At 37.6% G+C, this 25,707-nt stretch overlaps 1 protein-coding gene across 3 annotated transcripts in view; it reads right to left on the reverse strand.

Annotated features, from left to right (window-relative positions):
- Positions 1 to 555: 555 nt before the first annotated feature.
- The window catches only part of LOC140651953 (uncharacterized), a 67,569-nt gene continuing 42,417 nt past the window's right edge, over positions 556 to 25,707 (reverse strand). For 2 of the 3 annotated variants that reach the window (XM_072862128.1, XM_072862129.1), the window contains exons 14-20: positions 20,855 to 20,894; positions 19,755 to 19,806; positions 16,327 to 16,438; positions 11,376 to 11,459; positions 9,706 to 9,829; positions 3,647 to 3,737; positions 556 to 2,517 (exon numbers count right to left, since the gene is read on the reverse strand). In XM_072862128.1, coding sequence (XP_072718229.1) covers positions 2,443 to 2,517; positions 3,647 to 3,737; positions 9,706 to 9,829; positions 11,376 to 11,459; positions 16,327 to 16,438; positions 19,755 to 19,806; positions 20,855 to 20,894 — 578 coding nt within the window. In that variant the 3' untranslated portion in view covers positions 556 to 2,442. Of the gene's footprint in view, positions 2,518 to 3,646; positions 3,738 to 9,705; positions 9,830 to 10,705; positions 10,746 to 11,375; positions 11,460 to 16,326; positions 16,439 to 19,754; positions 19,807 to 20,854; positions 20,895 to 25,707 lie in introns of those variants that run through there. The other variant, XM_072862130.1, reaches the window with a different exon arrangement.

Below are 25,707 nucleotides of genomic sequence, written 5' to 3' on the forward strand. Positions count from 1 at the left end.
AGGGTCAGCTGGGATTGCTGGAACAAGTACAGGTTCATGGATTCAAAACTTGTTAAGGAGGTCAAGGAGGATAAAATCTTTGGATAGGGATTTTTGGAGGCTATAATTTGCAAGGAAAGTATCCAAAAAGCAATGCCACTTGGTTTAGGCTGGTGCACTGAAAGAAATAATGCACAGAAAACATGTTTGTTGAAGGATGGTTTCACAGCATCTAAAAGGGCAATTCCAAAGATAAAAAACCAACGCCTTTGTATTCCCATATCCAATCCATGTGAACACTAGACCATTCTTTTCAGCAAATTACAGCTTCCATTGTAGAGCTGTAAATGACCAACCAGCTCTCCAGAAAAAAGTATCGTTTACTTTTTCAGTTTTTGTATTTAACAAAGACTAGGGACAGAACAGACAAAATCTGAAGGAAGAAGGGAACCAGCACAACAATGCGCGAAATTGCAGGCAAGTGAAACAACCTCAAAACAAAAGAACTTTTGAAGCACGTATCACACTCCTCCAGCAGAAGAAACAACATAAATGACTAAAACAAATTTATACTTTATAAATGTTCACTTTTATTCAAAAATTATTGCATACCCATTTACAGAGTCACTTAAGCAACATGTTGAGTGAACTGCAAATATTTACTGTAGCCTTTTTTTCCTTTTAGGTTTGCTACTGAGGTCTATCACTTTTTCTTTTTTATTTCCTCTCAATACCTTTCTCTGTTTTGCTAAACTAACAGGCTTCCAAGCAACAGTTTTCTAACAAACAATGACTGTAAACATAATAAAAACAGCATGCCATTTTCCCTTTAAAATTATGAAGTTGGATATTCTTCTGCAATGAAGTAATGACTCATTTTTTGACAACTAGACTGAACCATGCTGTATATACAGACAGTACTTATGACTCGCTAAGAGAGTAACATCTTTAGATGGATAAAGCGTTCACTTATGATACCTTCAATTCAAATGGACAAAACCACAGAAAAGGTGGGAACAATTCATTGTATAGTCCTCATTAGCAAGCAAGAGGCTACGAAATTAGTAATAACAGTAGCACAGATTAAGATTTAGGAACAACTAACAGATAGGCATTTTGTAATTGTCACCAAAAGTATTGTCATCATTTTATCTGCTATTAGTAATGTCTCATTTTTTCAGCACTAAACAATTAATACAGTCCCCCCAAAATAAAGGAAAATATTTATTTATGAATATAAAATGCCTGAACACGCAGAGTATTTATATGGCTTCTGTGGAAGAAATACAGACAGTTATTGGGCCAGAATTTCCACCTTGATATTGTCCCAGCAAGTATGACAGGGATTTTTAAGTCTCTGCTTAATCTGGTAAAGAAGTTTAGGAGCACCTTAATTTGAACATGCTAGCAATACTGTGCAGGAAGGGAGATGGGGAGGTGCTAACTGGGAGTCAGAAGAGAGACGGAGCACACTGCATTCAACATAGTATTCCTTCACAGCAAGAGACAGACTTTTATGTGGAAAGTTTGTGGACCTTTCTGTGGGAAGGGCAACGCAAACAAGAGTCAAATGAACTTAATCCAGGCAGGACTCTGCTGCACAAAATGAAGACTTAGCAGCCCTGAAACAAAACGAGGTATCCCTCCACCACCCGGCCCCCCTTCCTCCCTGCCAGCATTGCACCATCACAAGAGAGCGCGAGCAGGCGGACTAGCTCACAGCACTCTCCTGCCCTCATCTTCACATTTATTCCCACGCCAAGATCTGCGATTCACTACTAGTCACTGCTTTCGACCGATGGATTAATTAGTAAGCGATGTTGGAAATTGTAATAAAGTCTGTCATTAACTGGACAAAGTGCTGCAAGTTTGGTGGATCACCACCAAAGGTCAGCATTTACTACCAGTGACTCCACAACAGTAACAATTATTACTTTTCTTTATTGCCCAACAGGGAAAGCTGTTCCCAAGTACCAGACAGTGCTGGCTTCATAGCGATGCACAGCAGGGTACCCAGCCTCATTCTATGCACAGGACAGACAGAGCTGACAGGAGCTCAACTATATCAGTCCCGTATCAACTATATCTTTCAAATAAAGATTAAGAGAAGGAAGAGAGAGATGGACTGAACAGGAGGTAATTTCCATCTTAGAACAAAGATTATCTTGTCTCAATTAAATGTTATGTTGCAATTTGATTAATTCTATTTTACAGGAAATAAATTAATTCTTCACCCAATGTATCTAGACAGGAAATGTTATCAGTCACAGACAAAGCCATTAGTCTGGTATTACTCAAAACATTTGCTAATCTGTGCCATATAGCTAAACCTCTGAGAGATAACTGTCACTAATTTCTACTCTTTGACTTTTTTTTAAAAAAAATCTCACTCAAGAAGCCAGTTCTTGTTTATAACATGTTTTTATATCACTCAGTGTTAAAAGCATATGTATTAAACACCTGTTATTCTATCAGTGATTTTAAATCAGGAACATTTTTAATCTGGAAATCCAACAGCATCTGTCCAAGTGCTTTGCCCTGTAAGAAAAAAAACCCAAACAAACACAACATTGCATTTTACTATCTAAATATACCACCTTTGTAAATTAAGTTTTTAAAAATGGTTCAGTAGGGTATTTTTCCTATAACTGGTGTAAGAATTCAGTATGTTTTGTAAGTTTTTTTAGTAGTTATCTCTACATATACTTATATATAAATTTTGGGTGAGTTTTATCAAGCCTTGGATTGTAGGTTACCCAAAGTTATATTTACCTTTTCCATTTATTTGGCTTTCTCACTTGTGAATCAATAGAATTAAGTAAGGAAAACTATACAGTTGACTTCTCAAGCATCTAAACCTGAACAGATTGAATAGTTTCTTCAATTTATTTGGTACGTGCTAAAACCAATTTATTTTGGATTCAATTCTGCTATCCGATTCATACATAGCATCATCTTATTTTGTGAAGTCTTCTTATCTATGCTGAGATTATTTGTACGCTTAAGCATTTCTCAGCCTATGGTGGCAGAACTGTGCTTTGCTGCAGCCACAGGATTGCCACATTAAGGGATCTCATCTTCAAGTTTAGATGTTTCAAGTATTTAATACTCAAATTGTACACTTCCAAAAAACGTTAGTTTCAGATTCACATTATGTGGTCAACACAAAAGATCTCCTATACATCTATTTTTCTCTTTCAGATTTATATTAATTATCAGTATTTTAATTATAGGAGTCATAGGCTAAGCTAGAGGAGTTGTTGCACAGCCAATGGTTCCTGTATGTACTAGGAAACACTTAATCAAAATTGTCTAGTAAATCTGCATTCTCCAAAACGGGACAGCCTTTTTGAGAAGCTCATTTTGCTGGTGCGTCTAAAAACACAGGTAGCACATCATAAAGAACATAACTGATTTCAAGACTCTCTTAATAGTTTCTTGTGCACGTCTTTTTCACCAAATATTTAAAATCAGCTTTCTACTTCCCTGTGTTGTTTTCAAACCTTAAAACAATTAAGTAGATGATGTACATTAACAAGAAATTAAAAGGAACTAAAGAGTCAAAACCAAAAGCTTACAGTTCCAGCCCAAAAGTTGGTTATAAAGAGATTGTGTAATACATCGTTATAAAAGGTAACTATATTAAAATCAATGCTTTGATACATGCCTGTGGGTCACTTCTTAGGGATGCTATGCCACCACCACCAAGAGAATTCTTCAGAACAAAATTTAATCCATGGATTCCTGGCAACTCGTATCTGTAAAATAAAATCTACACATTATTTCTCACAAGATTTTGAAAGAAACACTTATACAGAACTTCAAGCAAAAGACAGCGTGCAAAAGCTTCATGCTTGTGATGGCATCCTCCACTGCTCAGTCAAGCCTAAAAGCTAACTGAAGATTAACCCATGGCCTTCCCTACCTTCTTGTTCCTTCCCCTTACTCCAAATCAACAGTCTTTAATAGTTTTAAAGTAGGATCATAAAGTAATCATTCTCCTTTTATTCAACTTCAAAAATCATTAATTTCTAATCAGGTTGTTTTCTACATATTTTTTTTTTCTAAGAGTTAAAGCCCATGCAGAAAGATCCATATGCAAGAGGTTCGAGATCCAATATGGACTCAGAACACAGAGGGCAGAGAGAAGTATTTTTAATATTTCCTAGTTCTGATACTGAAAAATACAGAATCACAGAATTGTATAGGTTGGAAAAGACCTTTAAGATCATTGAGTCCAACCGTAAACCTAACACTACCAAGACCACCACTATACCATGTCCCTAAGCACCTCATCCAAATGGCTTTTAAATACCTCCAGGGATGGCGACTCAACCACTTCCCTGGGCAGCCTGTTCCAGTGCTTGATAACCCTTTGAGTGAAGTCAAATTTCCTAATGTCCAGTCTAAATCTCCCCTGGTGCAACTTGCCATCTCCTCTTGTCCTATGGCTTGTGACTTGGGAGAAGAGACCGACCCCCACCTCTCTACAACCTCCTTTTAGGCAGTTGTAGAGAGTGATAAGGTCTCCCCTCAGCCTCCTTTTCTCCAGGCTAAACAACCCCAGTTCCCTCAGCCGCTCCTCATCAGCCTTGTGCTCCAGACCCTTCACCAGCTTCGTTGCCCTTCTCTGGACACGCTCCAGCACCTCAATGTCTCTCTTGTAGTGAGGGGCCCAAAACTGAACACAGTATTCGAGGTGCGGCCTCACCAGTGCCGGGTACAGGGGACGATCACTTCCCTAGTCCTGCTGGCCACGCTATTGCTGATACAAGCCAGGATGCCATTGGCCTTCTTGGCCACCTGGGCACACTGCTGGCTCATATTCAGGCGGCTGTCAACCAACACCCCCAGGTCCTTCTCTGCTGGGCAGCCTTCCAGCCACTCTTCCCCAAGCCTGTAGCGTTACATGGGGTTGTTGTGGCCCGTACAATTGCTTAATTCCTAGAACTCACCTTTGCTAACAAAGGCTGCCAGCTAATTGGGAAGGCATCCTCTTTATTACTGAGAAAGAACTATGAGTCACTAGATCAAACTCCTATGACCAACTACAGATAATTTTTTAACAAATGAAAAGTAGAACTACATTTCAATGCTTTCTTGGAGCCATGTACTTTGTTCAGATAAAATTTTATTTTAGTGTGACAGACCTATTTTTCTGTTTCATTGCCTCCATATTTCCATTTGCCTCCCCCTGCAGTTTTTTCAGTGTTTTGTCATCTGCCTTGTATTCTTCTTGTTCTTTGTTTTTGCTCTCCTCCAATATTTTCTTTGTCTAAGGACTCGATAGCTTTCCTTTTTTCCATAGGAAAGGATTTAATCAGAACATCAGCAAGACATGAGGAGTAACAGAGAAAGACAATATCAAATTCTTGCTCTGTCTCCAGATGTTTGACTGCTGCAATTTAAATCACGATTTCTCCAACACCACCTATTTTTCCTCAGTCATCTATCTGATCTTCATCTCTTTGGGACAGATTCTTCAAATCTGTCCTCCAAAATAGCTGGAATTTCTTGCAGTGCTCTTGTACTGCCGATTTTGTCACTCAGGTTTATCTTTTTCAGCTCTTTTTTAGCATTGTGAAAATTATGGCTGTTGCTGATATTCACAGCTCTGTATGCCCTTGTATCTTGGGCATATGACCCAAACCTTTCATGGAAGGAGATGTGGTCAGCCTATGATTCTGCTGAGCGGCCTGGCAAACACTTTAGTTCTTGTTACGCTCTTGCAAGCAGTAGTCATGGAGTGTCTGCGCCTGTCTCCCAGGCAAGGAGTTTTCACTGTTCCTTCTACTCTTTCATTACCACACTCAACTTTAGCATTAACATTATTGGTTGTAATTAAGAAGAAAACTGGTGTTAGCATTCTGTTGACCTTCCTTGAAAACTAGTTGCCAGGCAACATTATCCCGCTTAAAGGCAAATCCATTGGAAGGCAGGAAAGTTCGATTAATCCAACAGTGCTCTACTAGACAACAGGAATATGAAGTATAATGCCATTTCCACAATGAGTCATCTATATAATTTACTAAATTTAATAGCATAATCAACTACATAGCAGGATCAGAGGACCCCACAAAATTTTCAACTAAAAACTCAATAAAAATTACCAATAACCATATACCATGAGAGCTAGAGGTCTACCAAAATACTACACTGTAGAGTTTACCCTGAAAAATTGGCAAAGACTTCCAGGCACCAAGCGATTTCAAAACTGGCAGCTCTCTCCATGAGAACTAGACTAATGGAATATGTATTCCAGAAGCTAATAACTCAGCTTGCAAAAGAAGTTTCATGAAAATCAGTAATTTTAAAAAATCAGGAGAGAAATTGAAGAGTGTACAAAAGCAGAAGCAAATGACAAAAAGAGCGGAAGAATTTCATTTCACTTTCTGCAGTAGTTCTGGCAGACGGAGTATGTAATACAAGCAACAGATCTTAATTTGGAACATCACAGAATGGCACATTCACTTCTAGTACTTTGAGGAAATATTTACAGTGAGATACTCTAGCTGAAACTAGGATTACAAAATAATATTACAAAGGGCAGCATTTTCAATATTTTAAGGCCTGTTTGAAGCATCTAAGCATCCAAAATATGTCTGCATAAAAATACACTCCCACAATAAAAAAAGAAAAACCACTATAACCATCATAATAGCCTTAAGCAGCAACAATACATCAACCAAAATGTTGGCATGCATTTACTCCACATAATTAAACAATTTAAGTTTAATTAACTGAGATCTAAAAGGAAGAAAATATTATCTAATTGTACAATTCAATCAAAAGTTTTAAGAGCTGCTTTTAAAAAGCACAGAAAACAAATAAACCCTTCAAAGAATACTAAGGCTGTGACAGAAACCAATAAAACAAGGAAAATTCACTGTTCTAGCTGAACTCCTATGCTTATGCACAATGGGGTGCCTGCTTAACTACTTCCTTTAAAGTGCTGTCTGTACATATTCAAAGAAGTCAGATTTCCCTGTGAATTTCCTGTTAAAAATGCATGGAAATAATAATGGTAGAAAAATTGTTTAGTGCATTTAAATCAAGAAGATAGGATTCCTCCCATCACAGGAAAGCAGGAACTGAACCCATAGGCTAAAAGAGATATTTGCATATGACATATACTATAAGAGAAGTATTTTTTTCCCATAATAAATATACATACAAAAGCAGCAATCTAGAAGCATCAGTATCCACATTTCTTGTTCTTCAGCTTTTAGTAAAAATATCCCATACGAAGATATCAGCTGTCATACTTCCATTTCTGAGCATTGTAATGCTCTCAAAACAAAGAAGATAACCGTATTTCAGAAGATGAAACCAGCAAATTCTCACAGGCTAATTTTACTATCCTTCTTCTTAAATGACTGACCTTATACCACTTAGTGAAAAGTTTCTTATTCCATTTCTTAGGATTATCAGATCTCCATTTATAAAAGTCTTGTATACAAAACACCACACGGATAACCTAGCAGTAACACGGAGGGCAAGATGTCTAAAGGGAAAAAAAAAGTTTCACATGCAGGATGATCTTCTAGCTACTCATCTTATACAGCATTGATGCTATTTTTAATGATGGCACCAGTCAGAATTTGAGAAACTGACATCTTTTTCTAACCTTTGAGCAAATTTCTGTCTGAATACTGCTGTCTCTTCCTTACCTTCACTTAGATTGGTCTGACCTTTCATGTTGAGCTTGCGCATCACTCCTGTGCCCAAGAAAAACTGTGATTAACTGTTCAGAATGTACTCCACATGGAGGGGGAAGCAATCACATAGGTTTGGAGTTTTGGGCTACAGGGAGAAGGGTTTGAAAGACCACCTTTTGTTACTATGTTACCTGAAAATCTGGAAGTTTGAGAGTTTTCAGTGTTCTCTATCAAAATAATCCCACCTTTTCTGTTTAGTACACCTATTTAATAGCTTTAATGAAAAAGTCAGCCAGTTGCCTTTCATTCTGTCTCAGTTCTGCAGTGAGGCAGAGCCATGGTTGTTATGTTTTTAGTAGTAAACCAATACATATTTTTTAACCACTCACAATTTAAATAGAGGAAATGAAGGAAAATGAAAGAGAAAGATAGCTCTTTTCATGACAGTTAAAAAAAACAAACAAGTAATTTAAAAAGAAACTATACAATCTGAAGCACATGAGCGTAATCCTTATAATCCTAAATATTTCCACAAAAGGATTTATTCTTTTTCCCCAGTAGTTTTTCAATTCACTCACAGAGCTCCATTATCACATCATTAAAGGAAGCCAAACCCAGGAACAGATAATCTAATTAATGAAAATAAATTGGCTTCATCCAGACACAGCAAATTTCAGCTTTTATTTATGAACATAAACAGCATTAAGGAACGACAATGAATCAATTTCTAACAGTATCATTAGGAGGCAGGACATTTTTTATTTCTTCCCTTCTCTGCTCCATTTCAGAACAAATTCAATTACATTTCTTGGTATCACAATTTATTAGATACATAGATTTGTTAGCACTTATGAAACAGTGGGTGAGATCTGCACTGAGCCGCTTATGAAGACAAAGAACGACAATTACAACTAAAAGATCAGGGGTTAAAATAACTCCAAGCTCTCTCTAAGCTTTGAGCTGCACCTTTCTGACTCAAGCTCTTTGAACAAGACACTTAACAGTTTATCCATCACCCATGGAAATATGTAACGATTTTGGCAGAATCTCCATATTTGCACAATAATTGACTTTGTATCAAAACAGGTTTTAGAAGACTGAATGGTTTGTTGCAACATTAAGCTTCTGCTTGTTTTTAAAGAGAGACAAAGGTTTAAAATCTGTTGACTGTTTTATTGGATATGTTTAGGACAATAAGCCCTATTAACTCATGCTACAAGAACAGCGTGTGTCTCATTTGCCAGTCCCCAGGAAGGGCCCTGAGCATCAGCCAAAGATACCATGAAAACAAAAATGTTAAGTATGTTGTCTGCTGGCAGAGGATATTCTTTTTGTAGATTAATACCAGGTAAAAGTGTCCTGTTTCGGATGTATTCTCTTTCATATTTTAAAAAGGGAAATTAGCTGTGTCTTTTTTCTTTAAATTCTGGCTTGGTATATGTGGCAAAAAAAGTGGGTGAGAGTGGGGTACAAAGGAATACTTTAAAGTGAGTAAACTTTATGAAGATTAAAATATTTTGCAGAGATAGGGATAGGATGAGGCATGTTTCTGAGGGAAGAACAGGTAAGTTTGGGCTCCAGTCTATACTGGCTGTGTGAAAGTCTTTCAGGTGGTGTTTTAGGGATTTCAAACTCCCAGATCTGCAGTGGCTCTGAGGCTTGGGAAGCTTCAGTTACTAAGGCTCCTGCAGTCTCCAAGTGGTTAAAAAATAATGGAAAGATACATTTCTCAAAGGACATTAGAAGTTATTTCTATTTTGTAGCGACATTCTGTACTGGAACAAACCAAAGAAATAGCACCAACACTAATATGCTAATTCTGGGAATTTAAATGCCTTCACTAAACGGATTCACTGCCTTTGTCTGGCTTCAGGAGAGGCCCAAGTTCACGTTCTTTTTCAATGACCATTGCTCAAGTTGTTATTTAAAAAGGCAAAGAAAGATACATTAAAAATACTAAAGACAATGCACACAGGTTAGCAATATTTATGTTAACATACTTTAAGATAACTTCTGATACTATCATGACTCTACTGTAAAACTGTGGACTGAGAAGCAAGCTACTCACCTTGTTACTAGTTCTTCTTCGGGTTTTTCTCGCTCTAAAAGGTGCTGGAAGTAATTCTCCAAGGCTTGAGCAGTTAAAGTTTTCTTTAGGTATGGATAGTAGAGGGGATGCCGTGCTATCACACCTGTTAGGTATAACTGGTGTTAGTTGGAATAGGAGCTGTTAAAACCAATTTGTGTTTATCCTTTCAAAACAGATCTGAGATCCTCCTCTTAACTGAAACTGTACATAAGGATCCTCTTTAATGAGCTCCTGAATAAAAAAAACCAACAGTATGACAGCTTTCCCTCTGTCAGTAGAGAGGTAGCGTGGAGCATGGCATGAAAGAATGCTCCCAGACTAAGTGATTATTGGACTTTTTCTGTCTGCAAAAAGTCCCTGCCACTGAAAGACACCTAAAGAACGAAATCAACATCGCAACAAACAACCCACATGCATTTCTCTTCCGCTAAATGGTTTGCAAGACTTAGACAAGGAATCGTAATTAACCATAACAAGGCATGATCAGTGACTGAAGGTTTGTTTGGTCCTTGCCCCACTCCTTGCATGAGATCCTGACATAAGTGTGAGAAATCACAATTACACTTTTATTGCTGTAAATATGCTTTCATAAGCTTCAGGTAACTTTATTCTGAAGCTGAAGTTCCACAGCAGGATCAGGAAAGCAGATTTGTGTCAGAGGGATCTTTTTATCTGTGGACGTCAAAGCTAAATTAATCTTAGAGGTCAAGTTTCTTGTTGTTATTGTTGTTCCTTAATAAAGCAGTAGTGTCTTTGTATCTGAGGAAGTCTATTAGCTATGCGTCATTCATGATTTGGCAACAGTGCACCAGTGGTCAACCACGGGGAAAGGAATTAAGAAAAATCAACACTCCTTCATTCTTCAACCCAAAAAATGGTTTCACAAACAAGGACAAGAAAACTACATTCCTAAATATAAATGAACAAAATTCATCAGTTTTAGCACGACAGCCAATAGCAAATCAAATCCCAAACGCACCTTTAATTCATACTGAGCTTTGAACACCACACGCTCTCATCTTCCAACAAGAGAGCCAATTGTTGCATGCAGAAGTAAGGAATAGAAGGAATTATTAAACAATGCAAGAAGCAGCACAATCAATGTAAAGAGACTGCACACTGATATACCATTTGGATTAACAATATAATTAAAAACATTCTCTTACATGCAAGAACAGCTTCGGTATTTCCTAACACTGTTGTTCCTAACAATGTTTTAGCCATATGCATGTTACAAAATTCACGTATGGAAATATTATACATGATCAGACAACCAAGAGATTATATTACATAACACATATGCATGAAGGAGTAGCAACTAATGTGTAAACGAAACCTTAAAAAGGCATTTCTTAACTTTGGGGAGCTTGACTTTGCAACCCTAAACAAAGATCTTTCTTTGTAGTATGACGTGCAAGAATTTTTTCTTAGTACCTCAGATTTCAACAGCTGCTAAACAGAAAACTACAGATATTTCATTAGTAAAAATCTTTGTTTTATACGGATTAATTTTTGTTTCAGCACAGGGACAATTAAAAAAAAAAATCAAGCGATGTGAGAGATTTCAAAAAAATTAAGAAGAGCACTTGATACATAACTCTTAAATAAGAATCTTACATCACTTCAGAAAGCAAGAAAAAGAAAAATACCTATGTTTGCAGAGTTGCCTTTGTCTCCACTTCTAGTATAGGCAAGATCTTCTAAGCGATAAGTATGCGGACCACTTGGCAGATCTATACAATATAAAAATGAATATATTTTAATGATAGCTACAAATAATAGTACATTATGAAGAAGTCACCGTCACATTAAATATATACTTTCTGCATTGTTTGTAGTACTCCTGAAAACATTTCCAAAGCTTTCTTCCCACAGGAACACCTAGAGACACCGTCACATTAAATATATACTTTCTGCATTGTTTGCAGTACTCCTGAAAACATTTCCAAAGCTTTCTTCCCACAGGAACACCTAGAGAACAAGAGGTGAGGCTGGGGGCCAAAATTATGAAATTGATCCCTCCTGCTCCATCTCCCAAATCTCTTTTACCTTTTTACAGCCGAATGCGGTGCCAGGCATCCTCTCTTCCACCACCATTGAATATGAAAATTCACCTTGGCCTTAGCAATGTGGTATCTCTGAAGGAGGCATAACAGCTACTTTTCATTTCCTGACTAGCTGACAACTTTTGTCCCCTTAACACACAGATCTCTTTGCTTCCAGTACAGGTGGAAAATACATGTAGTTGCTACTGTCCTGATAATTCTATAATGTCTATGGAAAACAGCTACAATTTAAAATTCCTTTTCAAGACAACATGTGTGTGTCACTTTCATACACATTGTTATAACAGTTACTTATTCGGCTGCATAGAAGAAACAAGATTTCTTTTTCAAATTACTGATTTTGTAAATATCTTAGTATTATATAAGAAAAGGTCATAAATACATGCTCTACAGGAAGCCAATCTTAATTTTTTAACTTGTCGATGTCTAAGTATTGGACTCTAAAGCCTTTAGGAACATAAACATTGTTGCACTTCATTGAACAAAGTTCACATTAATTATTATTTTTATCCATTTAACATATCAAAAAAAGCAAACCCACTCCTGCCCAAATCCAGAAATTCAATCTTGTGGAATCCACACAGTTATATGCAAGGTTTGATGGTTAAGTTGCACAGCATGGACCTCTTGCAATCATTGATTACTACGAGTAGTAGGCTGTCACCATCTAGTTTCTGTTCCCCAAAGCGAGAGATGAAGCGCTCACTTTGTCACTGATTTTCAGTTATTCGCTGATAGCAGCATAATACTGAAATCTGAAGCATAGGTTATATCCCAGTTTTTAGGTGGTGGGAATCTAGTAATTTCCAGCCCATTTTCCCTCTGATCCAACTTCCCTACAGCCATATCAGCTCTCCCGACATCCCTGGCTTTTCAGTCCCAGCATCTCCACTCATCTACGCTCCTGACTTGCATTATTCTTCTCACCCCTCAGTTTCCCTCTCTTCTGTCCCCTTCCTGTCGTCTTCTCATCCTTCTGCACCCAAGTGGCTGCTCTCCCCCTCTCTGCTCCTTGGAGACCAGTGGGGGGGACATTCAGAGCAGGGACGTGACACGCTTCCTGCTGTGCTTTCTGTCACAACTGCTGGTGTGACAGCTACTGGTGGCAGCCACAGGAAGCAACTGACAAATGTCCAAAATACTTTTTTGTCATTTTTTGTAAAACACCAAACAATACAGCCCTGGGCACATGCTTGTCACAGAAAATTTCAGTCTAATGTGTTTAAAACCATCAAATTTCAAGGAACTGAAGAGAGGGTCTTGTAAACCAATTATGTTGGACAAACTTCACGCTGCAAGATACAATGCAATTTGAAAATGCAGTCTACCTTTTCTGTATTGTTATTGCTTCTGCTGAGGATATAAAACTACTGTGTTTAGTTTTTTATTTTAGGGAGTAGAAGACCCAACACTAAAGATACTATGCTCTAAATGTGCCACGAGTGGAATGCTGGCCAAAGGCAGACTACATTAAGAAGTGCAACTACGCCGATTTAAATTCAACCACAAGATACCAATGAATGACTATTAAGGCATGGATAGATAGTATTTTGTGAACTGTGTCAAGCGAGGTAAACCCAGCCCTAGCCAAATCACCATTACCTTGAACTCCTTTCTGTCCGCAGAGAAATGCTAATCCTCAGACACGAGCCAAGCTGACGTAAAGCGCTTTAGCAAAGCTGGGTAAGAGAGAAACTATGTCCAAGTCCTACTGGCTGCAGTTTTTACTGTGCCTATCAGAAAGGGAGGCTGCAAGTCTACGGCAGTGGCACTTGGACAGATCCCAAAAGTTCATTTGGGTATAGGGTGGTAGATACTGTGGATGACAAAAATGCCTCCCTACAACACTAACACATAATTTGTATAGTGTATCTTAGTTCATGGTACTTACTTGGTTGAAAGAGATCAGGCAACACTGCCAAGAGTAGCTTTACTGGCACATCTGAGTGGCAATAACAGGGAAAACAATAACGAACAACTGGGGGCTCACCACAGCAACCTCTTCTACTAGCACAGCTGGATCAGATCTTTCTGATCCATCTACTCACACCCCGAACAACAACATATCAGTGTTAAACTATTTTAATTAAGACTTAAATTTTATAAAGTAGATCAGGTTGCTGTCAAAGACGAGCTAAAAGAGTGATTATAGTTTAGTCTGACACAATGGTTCTTCACTGTTAGTCATGGTAGCATGAAATTTGAAGTGGTGAAAGCATACAGTGAAGGAGGTTAACACAGGAGGTTTGTTTTGAGCTTGATGCTCACAGTCTTTTCCATGGCCACTTCCATGAAAAATGCAAGCAGAAGTGTGCCATGAAAACCAGCAGAAAATATTAAAGGTTGTATTTATTTAATTGGGGAATATTATTTTTGATTAAACAGCTCCATCAGGAGAGGATCTGAAAAAGCCCATCTCAAGCTCATTGTTCATTTTGGGCAAGACCACCATGCTTCATACACCACAGAAATCACCTTATTTTTAAGAGGTTTTTTTCCAATACACAATTCAAGAAAAAAAAAAAGTAGTAGTGTTTCTTCAAAGGTTGAACTATGATGATGTTTAAACTGTATGAGCTGTAGAAGTCTCTTCTGCATCAGACATTTTACACAGTCTTTGACGGTCTCCCTTTAAACAAAACCAGTTCAAGACAGCATTCTGGTGTTCTCATTTATTATTACCCTAATTGATTTATCCTTCATGATCTGTTTATCAGGAAATTGTTTTCATTTAATAAACATCTTAAACAAATCTACAAAAGAATTCCCTTCAAAGCTAGGGCAAATGGTAAATTCAAATTCCACCCTCCCAGAACCACATCTAGCAGCATTTCTGAAATCCATTTTCGCATATTTCTCTTATCTGTTCAAAGACAACTAACAGTCCCTCACACTTGAGATAACCATGAAACTAAGAAAAATACTTCCCTCCTTACTAAATGCTGACAGAAAATGTTTTAGCAGAAGTTACTCCTTTTACAGTCTAACCCATTTGTCTATTTCTCATCCATGCTGTCCATGCAGTAAGCCACAGAAGTAGGTATTTAGTCACACACAGAAAACATTTCTATTTACAACTAAGGGCAAAAGTTTAGTGATCCTTCTCAGGGGAAACAACCAGAAGAGCTCTGCTGTCCCTCAAAAGTGGGGTTTTGCCTGAATAAAGCCTGAAGAATTCAGTACTTAAATGCTGATGTCAGGCATCTCAGAAAGTTCTCTCAAATAAGGCAACGGGGAGTCTAATAGCTTTTTGTTTCTCCAACGTTTAGAATGGTAGTCACCTTGAAAAAAAAATACCAGGACCTTTGCTAACCCCTTTATTAACGGAACAATGACTTCCTATTCCTTAACTTGCCCAGTCTGATGGTGCGAATCCCCCGCTACCCTCCTGGGAACTCCCAGGTATCAGAGAGATTCTGATGTGACATTAGATTTGCAACAGACATAAGAGCTCAAAACATACTTAAGAGTTTAACTTTGTTTCTGCGCGACATATAAATCATCACATTGGAGAGACGTTTGAATAGATGGGGAAAATCAGGCATCCAGCATCAGCGACTTTCAAATGGCAATAAACACCAAGCCATATGTCTATTTCAAAATTTCTCTACATGATACAGAACGTTCTCTACTTACTTATAATTAGTTGTTACACTATTCTATTACCAGTTTTGAGAAATACTACTCACCTATACCTGGAATCCAGAACAAATCTTAACATATTGGTGCCTTCATAGCATTAATTTTTTGAGTATACACAGACTTAAATACCTGAATTACTCTTTCAGCATTAGTATTATTTTTAGAAATATTTCTAACAAGTATCTTCAGGTACAGTCACCTGATTTAGATTTGACAACATCTATCCACAGCTTTAAATTAATTCTCTCATTTCTGATTGAACACTTCCTTTTCATTGCAGACATCATGACCTGCTCCATTCAGCTCACTGATTTGCCCTTCTCAAGTTTCTTCTTTTCTTCTGCAGAGAATTTAGTTAGACAAGTCTAACAGCAACACAGGAATCATCATTAGCCTAGTGTGTTTCATTTAAAAGTCACCAGTTCCAGGTTGATCCCATTCTTGTTCATTTTGTGAAGGCTGCCATATGGAATAGGGCTGCATTTTAATTAGCTAAATGCTAAGCATTCTGTAAGTCTGTCCTCTATTCTAAACACAACTATCTTGATGTAAGGTAAAACCAACTATTTCCAGGATTAACAAAGTAAGATTGCAGTATACTTTGAAACCATGTTTCAATTTCAAGCCAGCATTCAACTGTCTTCAGTTGCATCTAAGGCTTAATTTTTTTGAATAACAGTTTACTTACATACTTGTTATAGTCTCAAACACATTTTATACTGTGTGATGCTAACCTTCTTCCTTCCAAGAACAGCAGCTTAAGTGTTTTGCAACGGACTTAAAAATATACAGTATAAAGAGGTAAAATATATTTCACAGACAAAATCTAGCACATGATTTTCCAGGACAAAGACAGCAAAAGATACATTCACAAATAAAAAGATGAACGTACCTTTCAATTCACTGCTAATCTTAGGTGGATCAAATGAAACAACCTCATCTGATGTAAACGTGAGATCCTCCTCAAATGTCTCAACATGCTGCCCATTTAAAAATAGGCTGATCTGGAAAAAAACACCCATTTTCAGTCAATATAGAAATCCAGTGCAACATGACTAAAGAAAGCTTATTTCTAATTAAGTATTGATCTGGCACATTTTCAGTAACAGCTTTACTGATAAGGTTCTGTCGCTCCCTTTTAAAAAGTCCCAATAACAATAATGATCCATTATAAACCTAAAAGAAATCTTTATGTAGGGAAAAAAGCATTAAAATCAAAGAAATGCTCTATCAGACCGCGTATGTTTCAAAGGAAGACAAACCTCTCGTTCCATCTTTCCCTATATACAGCAGCAATACTGGGAATTTTGTGTTACAACTCTTGACAGTTGGATCCCAAAACTTGAAAGCTGCCATGATATAACCCCTTTTCCTTCTTAATGTCACTGTCTGTATTAATGACAAACTTCCCTTTGGATCCTATATTCATCTTCAAATACATTTTGTGAAAGCAACTTACAAAAAATAAATTAATACTGGATATTTTGTGTTTATGTTGAGATGAAAATATGAAATAAAAAACCACCATGCTGTTAATCTTGCATGATAAGCTCTCCCCCCGCCCCCCAAGAAATCTGAAAAAAAAATTACATAGTCAAGTGTGCTACTTCATTAGCTGACTGGGCTATTCACTTAAGATGTAAGCAAAGGTTTCTCTGGTTAAAATCATATAGCACAATCATGTAGAAAAATCAACTGCATCCATTTCATCTGCATTGGAGGACTCCCAGTACTAAAGACTCAGACATACAATCAGTTTACACTGCCACAACAAAACAGTACACACCAACTTAGCTGCAACAGTTATCAGTGCTCAGTTGTCAGCAGATGCAAGATGATGCAAGATGCAGCAGATGCAAGATGATACTTAGCCCTCTTTAAGATTGTTCTTAGAGAATAGCTAATAGTGACAAAGACCTCCAATGCTTATGCAAGAAGAAGATTTAAAAAAAAAATATTTCAGAAAAGCTGTTCTTGCTTTTCTTGTAGGTTTGCTAGAATCTTTCTCCCTAGGGAAAAGTTTTAGGTTACTTTTTGAACATGAAAAAACACACATGGAAAATAACTACTGTTTGCACTGTAAAACTGTTGCCTTGGTGTAACTAATTCAACGTGACAAAACCACTGGTGATCTACAATAAAATCAGGACAATTGCATAAGAGCAGTGAAAACAACAAACGAGATATTGAATCCAAACTGACACCCAGAAAGGTGTTACCAAACACAAAACAAAAGAACCCACTGTGGCAATGGTAACATGTCTGAAAATCTCCTTATGGAGTTTTTTTGGTTTTAGGTCAAATGCTGAACTAGAGCAACTAGACTCTTCGCAACTGAACTTCCAGTCTAGAAAAGTAGTTAATTCATACCTTCCTTACTTGGTAATCTCTAGCTAGATCATTGTTGTTAATACATGGCTAAAACTTTGAATCCAGGACTTGAATCACGTACATCACACTTTTACGTAACCTTTAATATTACTGCAGTACAACAGTGATAGGTCACATGGCATTTTGTTAATAGCGTATCAGTGCATTCATCAGATTAGTTACCGAGAGCAAGGATTTTGATTTTCTATATTGAAAAGAGTAGATGAGACACTGCCTTCTTTCCCTGCTAAATTAGGTTACTATTTAATGTCAACAGCATTTTACCAAGTCTGGAACACAGTGCTAATCAGCAAGTCTAAATTTAATTTGATGAACAAAACAGTGGTAGGCTAAACTTCCATAAAGATAATAATTTCATATTAAACTTGGCAAAGACAAACCATTTGTATAAAGCAAAATGTAAGTGACAATAAAAATAAGTACTTGAACTTCTTTAAATGACAAGACAGGTGGGGGAGTGGTTTAATATTCTTCTACTATGGACAGTTTACAAACTTAGTTTTAATAACTAAATAGCATCTCCTCTGTAAAATTAATTTTAAATTATTTCTCACTAATGCAGTGTACTACTCAAAGAAAAATGTAACATCTGGGCCTACTTGTGCTATGTACTGCATGCATGTTAAAAATGAAAATAAAACAGCCCTTTTCTGAAATGCTTAGATCACTTAAATTGATTACTGATAATCATTTTACAAAGTTGTTTTTTTAAAATTAATTGGGGTTTGTTTGTTTGTTTTCTCCCCCCTTGCTGCCTGTGCTCCTAAGGCTTCCCTTCACCCCCCTAAGCAGAAGCCTGTCACAATACCTGTGGTCTAACACAGACCAACGGTCTGGCCTTTGGCCACTTTCTTGATGGTGAATGAGTGAGAAAGCTCCTCCTGAGTGAGAAGCATCGTTACTGGGATGCCTCGGCATGCGATGCATGCAATAGCCAGAAGTCAGTTAAAGGCCTCTGAAAGAGAAGGGCATATATGCAGTTTTGTCTGCAGTCTCCAAAGGATAAATCAAGTATCTGATGGCATTCAGAAAAGCAGAGACCAACATTTATGAATACAAACATTTTATGTTTTCAGTAAAACCAGTTTCTTCAAGTTTATCTTGAAGACTTCAGCCTACAAAGAGGTACACGCATAACAGAAAAGAAGGGCTCTAGCTCAACGTTTCATCTTACACTGTAATTTCTCACCTAGGACTGCCTAGTCATCTGAACCGTAACTTCTCGGACTGAAAGAAACTATTGTTATGAACTGAATAGGGCCACAGAGATAGATCTCATTCACAGGCTTCTCCATGATACTCATCACAGTAGTCTCACAGGCTTTCATTAATTTTACAGCTTTTGTAATACAGGTAAGAGCAGAAATTACTACTCCCATTTTTACAGACAGGGTGTTTGGAAGGAAAAGGCCCAACTCTGTTAAGGTAAAACCTGTGTGAATCAGAGGAAATTCACTGATTTTAAGAGTTATTTCCAGTAGTATACATAAAAAAGTAGACATTCCTCCCCCAATTCAGAAGACGTGTCCAGGTTCACAAGATTAATGTTCAACTCTCTGAACACCCAATTACTTTCTCTTTAAAGAGGGACCATTGACTTTCAAAAAATACATAATTTTCATAAGCACTCTTTGCAAATGCAGTAAAAATAATTCAAACCTACAATTCTAGGAACCTGAAAAGAGACATTCAGTTTTGATGCAAGATATTTCAAAATCCACAGCAATTAAAATGCAAGGTTGGCAAGTTCAACCGTTGTAAAACATTCTGTGTGAATAACATTAGTCTCTGGGAAAATATTTTTTTAATCAAAGTTACCAGAATACTTTGCAGTTTTAGGACTCAAAGTCACTGAAAAATGCCAGAGTCAGCAGAATTTTTCAAATTACTTCAAAGAGAACAGAGCAGGCTTTAAGCAGTAAGTCTTACCTGAACATTGCTTTTGGGATAATAGAAGAAAAATGGCTTCAAAACTGGAGACCTAGACACATAAAACAACAAGCATAAATGCATTTAACCAGAAGTTAATGAAAATGTCAGATCACACATCTTTAGACTGATCATACACCAGACAAACACTTGGGAAATTAAAAGCTATTTAGCCATGATTATCATTGGTTTTCCAAACAATTTTGGAAAGCCTGAGAAGTGCAGAAATTCTTAAATTTCATTATTAAGAAAGTAAGATTTTGTTTAAAAAAAAAAGAAAGGAATTTTGCAAGGGAAGTAGCCAAAATAGCGAAAATATTTTCTTGAAAAAGGATGGACTTCATGACATTGAAGGCTACTGCACTGTGATTAGCCCCACATTGATACCTAGGCTAGTTACACAGAGCTACTGGAAATATATCTACAGCTTCTTCCCCCATCTCCATATGCAAGACAGACATATTGAAGTATTTGCTTAGGGACAGGAAAGCTTTAAATGCTCTCATGAATAGGTATGGAAAGGTGAGCATATAAAACACCACCAGATTTTAGCCATATCTAGAAAAATATGGAATCAAACCAGGATTTTTTTTTTTTTCTAATATGCTCAACATTATTCTGTTCGGCTCGCTCAGGTAATGGGTTCATGCTAACATTCTGTGGGATGTTCTGGGACCCTTGGCCTCACATTTCTAAGGTGAAGTGGCCTGGTACAGACATAAATCTGCTGTGCCCATATTTTAAACTAACAGATACAAGAGAAATCTGGTCCAGAAATCTGCATGTATTGGCACATGCTTGAGCTACTGCCCTGCCATTTAAAGTTCTCCCTACAGCTCATTAAGCAAAGACATTGTTATGAGCTGATCAGAGACTTACGTAACTCATACTCAATACTTCAATAAAGATTTTGACTATTTGCATACACATGTTGTCGCACTCCCTATTATCTTGTTATCAGTTATTAAGCATAGTGTGCAATGGAAAGACTTTAGTTGCTTCTGTGGTTGCTGTTTCAAGGTGGGGAAGCTTGTGATGGTGAGTGGTAGGAACACCACCATCACACGTTACAACAAGTTAATGATCAGAAGTTAACTTACACTCTGGGGCGCCCTCCAACAATTCCAGTGAGGCCAGGTGCTGGAAATGGAAATTAAAGTCACAAAAGAACTGTTAAAGCCATCTTCAAAACACTAGAGCTCATAGCTTACCGTAGCTTGAATCATTCTTATAATGCAGATTTAATAAATACTGGGGAAATATCTAGCAAATTACATATGTTCTCATAAATTAATAAAAATGAACATTTTGTATAACAGTTAAAAAGGCAAAACATGTAAAAGGTACTGTGACGTAACAAAAAAAAAGAATTTGTTTCAAAATGTGCAAAGTATAAACTAATTTGGAAGAAGAACCTAAAGATTATTTTGTATACCGATGTCAGTCAGGTGATACATTTGATAGAAAAAGAACTTAGCTTTGGGGTTTTTGTTACTATTGTTTTATTTACTTTTAAAGAGAGCAGAGAAACAATTCTGACCTGAACCATGGTTTGTTTTAATACTTGTTTAATATGACTTTTCTTATTAGATTAACTGTTTCTGATTAACTTGCATCTTTCTCTTCAGCATTATCACTGGCTAACTTTGCCTTTTTAAGGTGCTGTGTTACTGCAGATCCCATTCTCTCTCTTTGATATATAGGTAATTCAGGGGCTTAAGTCACTAGCATGATCCTAGATTTGCAGTAAGTCAGTACTGTGATTAGACTCTTGTTTATTCTCAGTATCAGGTTGCCAAGCTTTACTACCATTAAACCCATCTACCCAGCTCAGTATTTCTGAAAGAAACAGTTCTGCTCTCCTCATCCTGAGCATAGCTTCTCACCTTTCTTTCTGGCAGGGATAGCATGCATACATGATACATCAGAGCTCCATATATTATTGCAGGGGAAAGAAACTGTGAAGTGCATACATTAAATCAGTCTAGGAATTAACAAGTGTATGAAGCAGTCCCTTAGAAACAAATGCCGTGGAAAGCTGCCCACATGGTATATTTACCCAAATTAATCCTGGCTAAAATGGGCTTCATGCTTCCTTCAGGTGTGAATTCTCTCTGTGCTCAAAACAGACTAAAAGCCACGTAACCATGCCGTTGTGGTCCTAAGCTCACACTGATAACCTCTACTCAGCAGACTGTTTTAGCTTGGATTCAGTGCCTTGGTAATGTGGATGCATACCAGTGGCAGCACAGATGCTAAAACATAGCATAGATTGCAGAGTCTTGCCATGTTCATGGAATTGATTTCTCTGAAATAGTGGTTAACAAGGTGTCTTAATGAAGTTTTTGAAGAGGGATGCTGTTACGTAGTCCTTCTCTTGATCACACTGCTCTATAATCGGAGACACATTTGGAATCAGCAAAAGTAAAATTCGGTGCACATCTGAACGACTGATTCAGAGACCGTAATTACAGTAACTAAACCTAAAGTTATGGAAGAGGTCTTTTGCGTAAGGCTAGTCCATAATCACTCTGCCAGCTTGGCCAGTGCGCTACTACAGTACTTGCACATTATAACGAATTCACAAGACGAACAGACTTCACTTACTGTATTTTTAGCCAGAGGCTGAACAAACCAATCGACCAACCTCAAAGCACAGCAACCTTTAGAAGGTGCTACAGTTGAGAACAGTTGGAAGGGATTAGGGGTGTTAGTATTAACTCCCCCTCTTTCCCAAAAAAAGCCTATGATGTTTTTTAGTACTGGGAAAAAAGAATGCCTTCAACAACAACAAAAACAAACAAACAAACAAGCCATGAATAACCATCTCCCTACCCACTAAGTTCTGCTGCAAAAAATGTTAGTGGATAGAATGTGAAAGAATCCATTGCTGTTACGTAATTTTAAATGAACCAGTGAAGACTCAGCCCTATACATATTACCCATGCACTCTTTCAAGCAGAAAACTGCCATTCAACATTAAAACTAACTGCAGTTATTTTACTGAATTATGCGCCTAGTTTGTTTATTTAGGTTGTTGGGGGAGGAGGCTGGATATGGTAAGGTCATGTTGAAAATATAGGTTCATAAAGTTAGTTAATTGAAATTATCTGTGGATTGTCACATGGCTCACTTCCTGCTAGGCAGCTGAACTGCTCATTAAGGATACCAGATTTCACTCCGACATCAGTTTCAACTTCCTGAAAGCTCTCAAAGCTCTTGACTTGCCTGCTCTCACACAATGGAACTTGGCTCCTACAACAAAGCAGTCCTCTAAACACTGACAAGAAAACAATCCATCTTAAGAGCAACCACTGCTCACACCTTGAGGCTACGACAACCTTCTACTGCTGCTTGCTATTGCTAGTCTTGCAAAGTTCTCCAGCATATGCTACTGTAACAGCAGATCTATCTCTGCAGATACTACAGCTACCCCTGCACGTAAATGCAATTGCAGAGCAAAGCTACGCCAATATCCCAGTTGCAACCTTATTCATTTCTATCTTACGATTATCCAATCCACTGTTTACATTAACATAATAATTTTAACTATATGCAATTCCTATTTAGATTTCAGGCAGAGAAGATGAAGCAAATCTTAAATTGATTCTGGCTTATAATCAGTGATTTGTTATTTGTGTAAACAGCACTAGAGCACACCACCTCACCTCAGCCCAGGGCGCAGATCCCCATTACATTTCTCTAGTAAAACACAGAAGGCAATGGAAGGTGAAGCACAACCAGGTAACAGTGGGCTTGTCACTGTGACCAGACTTACGTCTGCTAAGTTAACGGTGATCTCCTTATAGATCAACTGTTGTCCCATGACATCTCCTTTAAAAAGATCTACTCATGCTGTACTTTATGCTTACTTTACATTGCTTGCTTAAATATCTGCACAGATGCTCTCCCTCCTTCCTTTCTGGAAGAAGACTTATCTTTATCTACAATGACATGAATAATTTGTCATACTTGTAGAGAGTATCAATCAGGCTGCAGTATCAAGCCGATAAGATTATCGGCTAGATTGAAGCTGTTGATCTCCTTTCCCAGAAACTCTACATGACCACTTTTTGCTATCAGAGCTCCATTCATTAGTTCCTCAAGGCAGATGAGGTATCACTAAGCACAGTGTCATCCTATCTGCCACCAGTCACCCTCTTGAACAAGTTGCTTCACTTCAAGTTGACGAACAACTCCTCACTGCTATCTGCCAGCTTCTGTGCCTCAGAATGGCACAAAACTGATGCACTGCAAAATGAGCTGAATGCCTTTAAGCTGGAGACCTTCCTTTCAATCTATTTATATTCTGTTCACGTTCATCTGTATGTACAGTATTCGTCTGGTTCGTCTGTATGTACAGTATTCGTTCTGTATTCAGTGATCATCACACTGAATTTGATATTTATTTTGCTTCAAGCGTATATGATCCAAGAGTCCACCATTTCTGAGAATGTTTTCCCTCATGGTGCCTGAGGACCTAGCCTGGTAACTACAAATTCTCCAAGTGGCCGGGCATTTAAAAGCAATGAGTCAGTACTGGAGATTACACCACTTGAATTCCACTGATTTCATTAACTCCCAAATATATGGCATGGTTGGAGAAATATCAGGCACTAAGTCCACTAAATTTACTTCTTTCTAGGTGACTAAGCACATAGGACCCTTCCTTTGGATTCTGTGCTTAAATGTTTAAATCTACACTGAATCTACAAAATAAATAATTCATTATTATTTAGCAAGTGCTTTTCTTTGGTTAATCGGCACAATTCTTCATAGAGTCTTAACCTGTCTTTTAATTTTATGACTCTTCCCTCTAGCCTACTTTCAATCTTATCCATTTTCAGCTTAATTACCTTAGGAAAAATAAATCATCATCCTCTGTGTGTACATGTATGTGTATTTGCATTTGTCAGGTTTTTTCCTTTGTGTTCATGATTCTTTCAGCACACCCGCAACATCCCCAATTTTGTGTCCAATGGCAAATTTCACCCAAATCTGAAGGATGGAGAGGAATCTCAAGAATATCAAAGCATGCAAAAACCCCACGATCACCCACCCATGATTTGACAGCCATGTGGTGGCAGATGCACATGTAGATAATACAAGGTGAAGTCCACTCAAGATATACTCCCTGATACTGCAGTTCCACTGTTTCTGATCCTCCATGTATGTTTTCTCTCTCCAGCCGCCTCTCCGTCTTTTTTATTTTCTCACCCCACAAAACTCATTCAAGAATGGACTTGCAAATACCAATACTTTTAAAGCTCATATATGATATGCTGGAAAAGACAGCAAGTTTCTGATAAATTTCATGAACAGTGGTAGCAGGCAAACAAAAAAGTACTGGGAAAACCAATGTTGTTCTCAGTCAGGGCTGTCGCAGCTCTCTCCTCCTCATCCTTTGTCACTCATTCTTTTCTCCTCCCCTGCACCAGCTCTGGTGTTCACACAAGCATTTCAGGCAGTGATCCAGTGAAAACCAACTCTGGTAAAAATAATGCTTAAACTCACCCCAAACAAGCACCTATTTCAATACATAGAACAACCATGTTCTAATACATTATAATCAATGCCATAGATATGGCACCCTGTACAATGCCCCATGGCAGGAAGAGCTCCAGTTGGAACCTGCAATCAACCTACGAGATGCAAATACTCAGCAAAACAAGCTTCATTCCTTCCAGCTCTCAATTCCCCACTGGATTTTCTGATGGTGGGAGAGCCTTGTGTTTTACCTCCTTAATAGTTCCTCTATCTTATTCAAATCCTACTTTAATGGCCACACCCAATTTTGGCTTATAACTTCTTATTCTTTAATCTACTTCTGTATAAAATAATAAATATTTCTGTACAAATCTGTCTATTTTCAACAGAATAAAACATTATGCAATATATGAAAGAAAGATGCTAGACTGCATGAAACATTTTGTAATGTGTTTTGGTGTAAGAA

This window comes from Ciconia boyciana, chromosome 5, assembly GCF_034638445.1.
Source record: "Ciconia boyciana chromosome 5, ASM3463844v1, whole genome shotgun sequence".
NCBI classification, from domain to species: Eukaryota; Metazoa; Chordata; class Aves; order Ciconiiformes; family Ciconiidae; genus Ciconia; species Ciconia boyciana.